Source organism: Antedon mediterranea, chromosome 2, assembly GCF_964355755.1.
Source record: "Antedon mediterranea chromosome 2, ecAntMedi1.1, whole genome shotgun sequence".
Classification (NCBI taxonomy): Eukaryota; Metazoa; Echinodermata; class Crinoidea; order Comatulida; family Antedonidae; genus Antedon; species Antedon mediterranea.
This window is the reverse complement of record NC_092671.1, coordinates 6,120,860-6,131,515: the sequence shown is the minus strand read 5'-3', so window position 1 is coordinate 6,131,515 and position 10,656 is coordinate 6,120,860. Positions and strand designations below refer to the sequence as shown.

At 29.6% G+C, this 10,656-nt stretch overlaps 1 protein-coding gene across 1 annotated transcript in view; it reads right to left on the bottom strand.

Moving 5' to 3' along the window:
* Positions 1-59: 59 nt before the first annotated feature.
* The window catches only part of LOC140040178 (excitatory amino acid transporter 2-like), a 49,777-nt gene continuing 39,180 nt past the window's right edge, over positions 60-10,656 (bottom strand). The window contains exons 7-11 of the mRNA XM_072085902.1: positions 7,835-7,961; positions 7,209-7,439; positions 6,550-6,744; positions 5,973-6,107; positions 60-4,146 (exon numbers count right to left, since the gene is read on the bottom strand). Coding sequence (XP_071942003.1) covers positions 3,930-4,146; positions 5,973-6,107; positions 6,550-6,744; positions 7,209-7,439; positions 7,835-7,961 — 905 coding nt within the window. The 3' untranslated portion in view covers positions 60-3,929. The remainder of the gene's footprint in view (positions 4,147-5,972; positions 6,108-6,549; positions 6,745-7,208; positions 7,440-7,834; positions 7,962-10,656) is intronic.

Below are 10,656 nucleotides of genomic sequence, written 5' to 3'. Positions count from 1 at the left end.
ATTAATGTTAAAAAACCAATTGATTTATTAGTGATAAATGATGAAACCAACAACTGTAATTTCACAAATTGTCACTTTTAATACATATTAAGAATTGTATTGTTCACTGGATTATTGCTACCATTTACAACTTGTATACACATCCTTCAAAACAATATCTGTAACAATACACTAGTTCATATATAAAACAATTTAAATTAAAAAACAAAACAATCTAAGGTAGGGGCGCTCATGAGACAAGGTTTTGCTTCTAGTGAGTGCCCCAGTTATTATTGTTATAACTGAATAAATGTGTATGAAACTAAGGTACAAAGAGTAAACTTTATTTGCTGGAACAAACAGCTTTTAGTTGATTTTGGAAAAGGAAACTGTTGGCACCTGGTGAAGGGATGGATGTATGATGGATGTGGGATCAGACTCATTTTTTTATTATTCAAACAGAACAATTATTCCAGCGAGTAGCCTATTCGGTTATAGTTTATTATGTTTATAACTTTCCAAGGAAGTACTGTACTGCAAAATATTATTTATCACTAAGAATAGAATTATGAACTGCATGCAGTGTTCAGATTGTTCTGTTTGTGGATTAATATAAACTACTGCTACATGGATTAGCTAACTCCAGTTATGCATAAAGAATCTTGCATTCAGCATTGATATCGCAATACAAAATTGACTGTAAGGACAAAATCTTTGCCTAAAGCTAACTCTTGAAAATTCATGTCAGACCTAAAGCTAATGTTGTTCATCCTGTGTCGACATTGATAATGCTTGCATTAGCTAAGCTATCACAATACAAGGCTATTGTTTATAATAACCTCTTGCTCCTAAAATGTACCCTGAGCTTATCAACAAATTATGAATAAGTTATACTGGATTTAAAAATATTTATAAATTAATTGTGCTTCTTATGAAATAACAAAACTTAATTGTAACTCAAAAAAGTGAAAGTTAGTTGTGCAGTAATAAGTTTGCTCCAAATTTCTTACATAAGTTCCAATTACTGTTCTTGTCATTTTGCTTCTGTGACAATACCTGGTGACAAATTGAACAAAAAAAGATTGAAAAATGTATTTTGGTTTTAAACAAAACATTGTATTGTTCTAATTTAAGTCAACTACTACACTACAACTAAATGTTAACTAATGTGTTACATATTGAACTAGGTGTAATTGTTGTGATATCGTTAATTACACTGTAATAATTGGTAACAGAGCTAATAAGCTCTATGAATCTTAACAATAAACAGAAACACCAGAAGATATCAAATTCTCTCTATATTATAACCATATTTTTAAAACATTCAACTTATGTACAAGTATAACATTACGCACAGACCTATGTATAAACCCACACCCATACATACCATACATTTCCTAAAGTTTAAAGTTTAATGGTAATCAAGGACCCAAACTGTTCTTCAATTCGTTCATTTTTAATTCAAATTTTGGGTGTGGGCTTATACCCTTGGGGGCTCTAAGTCAATATATGTTGCGAGGTATTTGTACAATGTTTTCTGTATAAAATGATGATAATAATGTATAAAGATTTTTATACAGAGGTATAAAGTACTAATACAATGGAAACTCTAAAATAGAGTTGAATAGTATTTATTATAACAAGTTATCACAAGATATTAGCAGAACATCAATTATTATAGACCTAAATAATGTACAGTTGAAATAGGCAATCACTAACTCCTGAAAACTAATCCAATTAATTAACATATTAACATAAAATATGAATATATTAGTGTCGAAATGGCAAATTTAAATACATTTTTAGGAATAACTAGATTCTTATATCTGGTGGGTACATAATTAATATACATTATATTTGTGAAAACTAAAATAGTAATGTTCACATGAATATTCATATTAAAATTACAACCCATAGTAAATATTCATGATCACATAAAATTACACATAGCATTATACCATAGCACATGATATTCACAATGACTTAACCATTAATGAATATTCATGATATTCATAAACATAACTCATAAATATTCATTAGTGTAAAATCAATTCTCAATAAGTATATACAGTAAAAATAAGTGTTATTCAAATTAGTTCTTGACTATTAATTACTGATTTACATGCTATTTTCATGGAGTACATACTATATTTATTGACTTAAACTTTTTACAAAACTTTAAATTCAACACCTGATTTCTAAAAGCATTTTCATTAACCACAAAAAGATAACAACATGTATAATTAATCACTATCTAATGTTATACACCTATAATTAACTTAAGATACTTTACAAAAAATAAGAAATTCCTTAAAATAAAGAAATAACAAAATGTTATAAGCAAAATAATATCAATGAAGTAGCACATCATCGATAAATAAAACTACAGTACACGCTCAATTAAAGAACCCCTGTGCTAACTTTTTTTTTAAATACCTATATGTATCTCGGAGATAGGATACAAATACCAGACACAATGCAGTTTTACAATAAATCAACTGCTTATGACAAGTTTGTATTCTTGTATCATTCTGATGTACACAATAGACACACTGCAGTGAACACTCATCATATTTCACAAAGTAATAATTACACACCCATAAAACACCCATTAAACATTTTCTATTCTAGCCCAATATTTTTTATAATATTTTGGGCAAAAAAATACAGTGCGTGCGCATATATAAATTCACAGGCATTGATAACCAGACCCTTGCGGGGGCTGAAGTTCCTCTGCATTGCTAAGCTATTATAACCAAATAGTATATCAACATCTACACAAAGACAGTACTCAGCAAACACTTTTGTTTATTATATTATACCCTGTTAAAAACTTGTACCATATTCGGTTTGAACATTGGTACAGAATCTGCATATATAAAAGTTTCAATATAAAAGGTATGAAAGTTTATATGAATTACTAATTTATTTTTGTGAAAAAAAAAAATAAATAAAAAATTGACAAAATATATTAAAAGCTACTTGAATATAGTCAATGTAAGTTCTGTTTTAAAAATCCATATTTTGTATTTATGTGGTGTACTTAATGTACTTAACGTAATTGAATAAAAAAGTTGTTTTTTTTATTCACTTTCATGTACAAGATAAGACGACATGAAAATCCTGGATAGGATTGGGGCATTTTAAGATATTTGTTTACTCCATGATTTGTTTAAAGCCATGTTTAAACCAAGCCTGGTGAAAAATCATGTAAACTGCAGTATAGTGAAATCTATAAAACTGTAATTGAAAGGCAGTCTAGATTTTAGTCCGGCAACCAGATCTAGGTCGGTATAAATTTGAAATAATGTCAATCAAATAACATTTGGTATTTATCAGTTATATTTGTGAATTAGATATTTAATAGAATTAGACAGTTGTACTATTGTCTTTGAAACCGAATCCAACAAAGGATTGAAGATCAATTAACTAGATCCTTATCTATAACTTTTGTTCTTTTTGTTTGTTCATTTAAGTTGAACTCGGCCTGGATTTCATTTGGTTTTTTTTTTTCAATTTTATAAAATTACATTTTCCTTTGACGTTTTCATTATTGATATTTGAACCTACAAATACAATAATTTCATCAAAACATGCTTCTTATAAATTTATCATACAATGGTTTAAATCGATTGATATTCAACCATTAATTTTCTCTATACATTTCTTTTTTAACACACATTATCCATTTGTTACTTCTTCTAAACGATAGATTACATTAAACAATTGTTTAAACTTTAAAATAATAAAATACTGTACAGACATACATCACTATGTCAAGATCAACTCTGTGTGACCTTCTCCACATATTACCAAAGAAACTTCTGATCAAAATTATAGAAATACCACAACCGAATCTTTCTACAAGTTACACCAACAATATATTTTCTGTGTTCTGGCGAACCATTACATACTAGTATCAATTAGCCTTAACTGCGTGTATATAATCACTACAAGGTTGTATCTTTACTTCCGTTATCAGATCGGACTCCATCGACGCCATCCGCTTCGTTCGGCTTTGTTAGGCCATCCATTTCATTAGCATCCCCTTCCTCCAACTTCTGCATCCCTTCTTCAACTGCGTTCATTTCTGTCTTTGAAAGATGATCTACTATTGCAGCACCAAACGAGTCTCCAAGTACATTGATGGATGTTCGACAGCGATCACTGAAGGTCAAAGTTGAGTAGAGAGTTAAATGAATAATGAACGTACAGGTAATGTGTATTCATCAACATCAAACATTTAAATATAGACTTAAGCTCTGTCTACACTATCAAACTACTTTTATAAAAAAAAAGTGTGATATGCCCAAATATGGTAGTGATATGACCATTATATCATGTCCATATATGGGCACATCACATTTTTGTCACACAAAGTTTGATAGTGTAGACAGAGCTTAGAACAAATGTTCAACATTTTTTTTCATAACCAAAAATTTAAAAATAAAGAACAATTTTTTTTAAATCTTTTTTTTAATAAACAATAATAATAAAATGTTTAGATTATAAATTACATTTTGTTACTATACATTCCTAAAATAAATAAATTTCATCATTGATTATTATTTTTTTAAAATGTAACTACCTTCAAAAAATGTGTAATAGAATAGTGTAATAGTAATAATAGTGGTTTATATCACGTTATATTTAACTTCTAAGCAGTCAATATTTGTATATATCACCTTATGATATTCTGACATCATTTTAAAATAACAAGTTCATGGAAAAAGAACAATCTCCCAAATGATACATAATCTAATACCGGGTATACAATCATCTGATAATGAAACAAAAATCAGCCTCAATGGATAAAACTTTCTTCGTAAAAACAAGCTGTTCTACGATAGATTACATTTTTCTGTCAGGCTTGAAAAGAATCTGTTCAGTGTCAAGGTTCGCGTATCAATCAAGAATAAATAATTTCTGACAATTCGTGAAGTTATCCACGAAAAAGAGAATAAAAATGTCCTGTGAGATATGGTTGAAGGCTAAACTTGAACACTCGCACGTCCGCCCTGACATGCTTAGCTGTTCGCCGCACAACATAATGTTTTTTTTAATTGTCATGTCAAATATTTGTGGCGAGTCATCAATCGGAAAAAAATGTTTAATTCCAATAGGAATGCTCCTAACTTATGAAAAGAATGAATGCTTGCGTATACCTATCATTCATTCACAAGAATGCTACACAAGGTAATATACACTTACTATCAGTATTGTTCCTATCAGAATATCAGTAAAACTTTAATACTTAAAAAACATAAACAGCTCATATGTTATTAAGCACTATTGTATGAAAAAGATAACAGAATTCTTATAACAAATCTTTAAACATTTTCAACATACAATTTGAAAATAAAAAAACAATAAAGTATTGCTAGAGATATAATAGATTTTGAATATAAATCTGTCATTATTTTATTTTCGTATAATCTTCTTTAAAAGGTATTGCTAAACAAATTAATTCTATAATTTATTGCTTAATATGACATAGGATTTCTAAAAATAAAAAAGTATTAAGTAAAAGCTCATTTGATATTCAAATTCAGATTAATGATCTGAAAATATGAGAGTTTTTAAAATCATCACCATGAACTATTAAATATGTAATGCAAGAAGTATCGGTGAAGAAGAAAAAAAATGTAAATACCCAAAAAACAAATAAAATATAGTAGTAGTAATCTGGCTCAGAGAAATTCCAAGGCAGTCTATTTTTAAATACACTAAACGTTGATATAAAGTTTTCGGTACACCACGTATATTTCTCGACGTTTCGGTCAATATACTTTGATCGTCCTCAAGAGTGAGAATGAACTCAACAGTTCTTTTCAGAACTATATATACATTCTTTTACGAATTATATATACATTCTTTCAGGACTCTATATGCGTGATGTACCGCAAACTTTATATCAACATTTGATTTCGCCATGCAAACCTTCAAACTATATAATACATTTTTTACAAAATAGTATTGAAAATAATACGTACAGAAACCAGTCAACCAAAAAGATGAGGCTAACATCTTGTGCTGGTATGCCAACTGCAGAGAGGACAAGCAGTAACGTGATGAGACCAGCACTAGGTACACTGGCTGCTCCTATTGATGCCAGGGTAGCTGTCAAGCTGACAAAAAAACAATTTTATCTTTAATTATCTTATTATTTGTTTGCATTATCTTTATAATTCAAAATAATATAGTTTATAATAAAGTTAATTATAAATTAATGATGGTATAATGTATGGAGTTTATATCGAACATTCATTTTACAGTTTAAAAAAGTTATTTTGATCACAAATATGTAAACTTGGCAGGTCATGTCTCACAAATCTTTTTTGTAGTAGTAATTCACAAAATTTACAGCATTCATTTCGAAAAGAAGCCCATCTTGAAAAGAAGCCCACCCAAGAGTAATATAACAATTTTTTTTAAAGAAGCCCATGGGCTTTTTTGAAGGTTTTATGGTGTCTTTTTTATTGTATGATCGTTTTGATAAACAAACAAAAAACATATACACAGCTTCCTACCATTAAATAAATGTTAAATTAAAAATAAAAACATTTATACCTGACTGTTATCACTTTGCCTAGATTCATGGGGATTCCGTTCATTTGCGCTATGAAGATAGCGGCAACTGCTTCGTATAACGCAGTACCGTCCATGTTGACCGTTGCGCCTACGGGCAGTACAAACCGAGTGATACGGGAATCAACACCTAGGTTTTCTTCTAGACACTTCATTGTAATCGGTAGGGTTGCAGCACTGAGAAAAACAAAATATTTATCAATTAATTTAATTTTTTTAATAAACCTGCCTAAATTCAAATTTTTCAATCAAGACAATTTCATTACAATATTCAAATCTTTTCAATCCTATTTTAGTGTGATTTTCCGTTTTGTTTCAATTTTTGTTGTATTTATTCTAAAATGAAGTGATCAATTCAATTCAATTACATATGATTAAATTTTATTAGGAAAATAAATGTAAAAAATACATTTATAAAAGATTTTCCAGTATAGCCCAAAAAGCTTATAAGCCTAATTTCCATTGGAAATACATAATTGTTCTAAAATGATTTATAAATTTAAGAAGGTAAGAAATGATATCCAGGTGTGCTGATCTTGCCATAGGTCTGAAGAGGACATAATAGAATTTTCTTCAGTTTCCAGTTCAACACAAGAACAATTATAATACTACATGTACATAAAACTCATTAAAAATAGTACCTTGACGATGTTGCCAGAGCGGTGACCCAGGCTTGTAACATGCCTTGGAAGAAACGCAGTGGATTTTTTCTCGTAAACAAGAAATAGATTGTCATCAGAACACTGGTATGGATGAGAAGACCAATGATAACAGTGCACATGTAAAGACCAAGCTGTGAGAACACCAGAGCCAGGTCATCCATTGCCAATATCTTAGCACAGATGAGTGAAAGAATACCAATTGGCGAGTACCTATAAAAGAAAATGTTAAATATGTAAATAAATAATTTCTATTAATTACATTGCTATACAGTACTAAAAAACATATAAAATAATTCTTTAATCATGCTGTTTATTTAAACACTCTTTCTATGTTCAAATATGGGATATTTTGTAAGGTGTTGCGGTCATGTGGTATCTTAGAAAATCATTCTGTTTATTCAAACACTCTTTCTATGTGACATTGTGGGATATTTTGAACAATGTTCAGGACATTTCTTTTATTACATTGCTTTCTTCACCACACGATTACACATTCTGTGCATGCTCATATGTTTCTGACCGTGTGTAGAATGACTTTTCAACTCGATAGGTACATAGTCTAGTTACTGACTGTATTTTTTTCTATTTGAGAAAATATTACTTACCACATGACAAGTAAGACCATCTTCATGGTAATATCATTCAAAATACTGAAGAAATTAACCATTGTTTGCCCACTCTCTCCCATCTGGCCCAGCAAGATTCCAAACAGAATACAGTATGCAATTAACCCTTTCAAATAAAAATATTACATAATTGATATGAAATATCAAATATAAGAGTGCGCAAGAAATACATTTTCAATAGTTACAAACACAAATTAAGTTAAATGAACATATATGTTAGTTTACTACAGTACCATAATTTTAAAAATGTTCATAATGGGAACGTCGTGTTTACATTTGTCAAAAGTTCATATGTGTCTAACACAATCAATACAGTACATTTACCAAACTTGTATGTTTCTTCGAAATACAGTATATTAATACACATTTTGGCTGGAAACGGTTAAATTGTTAAATGAACCTATAAACTTTTGCATTTAGTATTTTTACTGACCTGGGTACAACTAACCATGGAGGTGTAATTTTATACCTCCATGAACTATAACCAAAGGCATAAAGAAGTTTAACTGTTTGGTCACTTATAATGCTCTTGGGTCATAAATTGACCATTGATTAAGTGTAAAAATGTATCAGTATCATAAATTGTTCTGCCTACTTGTGAGGCTTGAATAAGTGCCAAATTCTTGTTTCAATTTTCACATAATTATGATTTATGTTTTTTGTTAATGCAGTAGGATTTATTCACAATTACCTAAATTTCAATGAGGTATTTACATCACTTGTTTTAAATATATTACGCCATTATCAATCTTCTTCAAAACAAATTTCTTTAAACTGTCTAAAACATAATCTTTAAATGTTGAGGGCTTAAATGCAGACAAAACTATTATTAATGTATTAGACACTCTGATAGTTTGGCGTCTGAGTTAGAATACGAAAAAATATTAAGACGTAATAACTATCAATTTATAATTCAACATAAAGTAATAAACAATAAATCTTTCATATGATAGATAATCAATATCTAAATGCAAAAAAAAAAAAAATTTAAATTACCAAGAGACCAATTGTGATGCATTACAAGTTTACAAGGTCATTAATCAGACATAAATGAAGGGTAATCAATTATATTTTTTAATGTCATATATTCAACATAGTCAATAGAGATCATTAAGTTACTTTGATATACTTTTTTATTATCATAATATTTAGAATACAGTGGTTTAAAGAAAAGGATGAAAGTATGAATAAATGGTAGCTGACCAGGTGCGGATCCTGCATTATAGATTAGAGGGGGGGGGGGGGGCTAAAGCCTCTTTATTACCTGCCTAAATCCGCACCTGCTGACCAAATCAAAAACCAATGAAGAGTGTTGCAAGATGAAGGCCTTTAAAAGTTAATTTGATAGACATTTCTTCTTACAATTACAATTTTGGAATTCTCCCAAAACCATGTTTCCTAAACATTGTTGAAAGGTCTTTCAAAATCAAAATATTCTTGTTCAAAATGTTCCAAATTCTTTGCCAAAGTTGTCCAATTGTGACTAATACTAATTCTTCAATCCACTGTTGAAAATGTGATTCATCAGACAATTTTATACTAAATTTATAAAATACTCTAAACCCTTTCATTTTACAAGCATTAAACAGGGGAGTAACCTTTATGAAGGACAGGTTATTAAACAGACTGTATAAATATAAAGTCTGAAATAATGAGTTCTGGGAATTAAGTGTCACTTGGATAAATGCACTTTAGACCTCTGCTGTAAAAAGCAGAGAACAATGATGATGATGATTGGGCTTTGCCAACCAAGTTCCTACAAAAACTTCAAACAGCTTCTCAAAACTTCTTCTTCTTCTTCTTCTTCTTTTACATCAGATTTTAGATAACTATTTGATTTAACCGTGGACCTATATATTAGCTCCATGATTGAACTATTTTATTATACTAGTATCAACCGAACTAAATTTGCATGTGTGTGGTAGTAAAACAATTAATATTATAATCACCAGAAGAGACAATCATTACAACTTTCAAGAACAGAACCAAATGTTGAACATTTCATGGTTCTTTATTGAATGCTCTGGATTGGAAACATCAACGAGACGAACCTCAATTACCTGGGTCATTTGATTTCAATTGGTATAAAATATACACCCATGTAGACACTGGATTTAGGTCGGGTTGTTGTATTCCACAAAGGGACCAAACAACCACCTTTTTTTCCCAATGTATTTCAGTAAAGATACATATAATAATAGAATAAATTCTGAATCTACACAAATAAGCAAAATCATTTTCTTAAGCTCTGTCTACACTAGCAAACTAGTTTGACAAAAAAAGTATGATGTGCTTAAATATGGTAATGATATTCCCAAATATAGTGATATGACATCATGTCCATATATGAGCACATCAAATTTTTTTGTCACATAAAGTTTGATAGTGTAGACAGAGCTTTAGGGAGTATTTCTAGTGAAATTCTTCTTTTTCCCAAGATGACCGACATTAACCTTGCCAATTGTTGATGAGACCCAATGATCATATTCTGTTTTCATTCAATTACTATTTTAATAGGTTAGTATTTAATGAAGCAAGAACAGTTATTCAAGCATGGTTAGATATTATATTTAGTACTACTTGGTTGGGTTCTGTGAGAGAATAATTTAAATTGCTAGTTAAGATACGAAACTTAAAAATTTTTGTTTTGTTTTATGTATAAGGCAAATTGCCAAGGATAACCATAAGCGAATTCATTCATTATCCTTCTTAAAGTTAGCAAACCTGTTCACAAGACAAACATTACGTAAGATGCTCTACATACACAAAGTCTTATTACGTCTTTGGGAGTGGAGTTATAA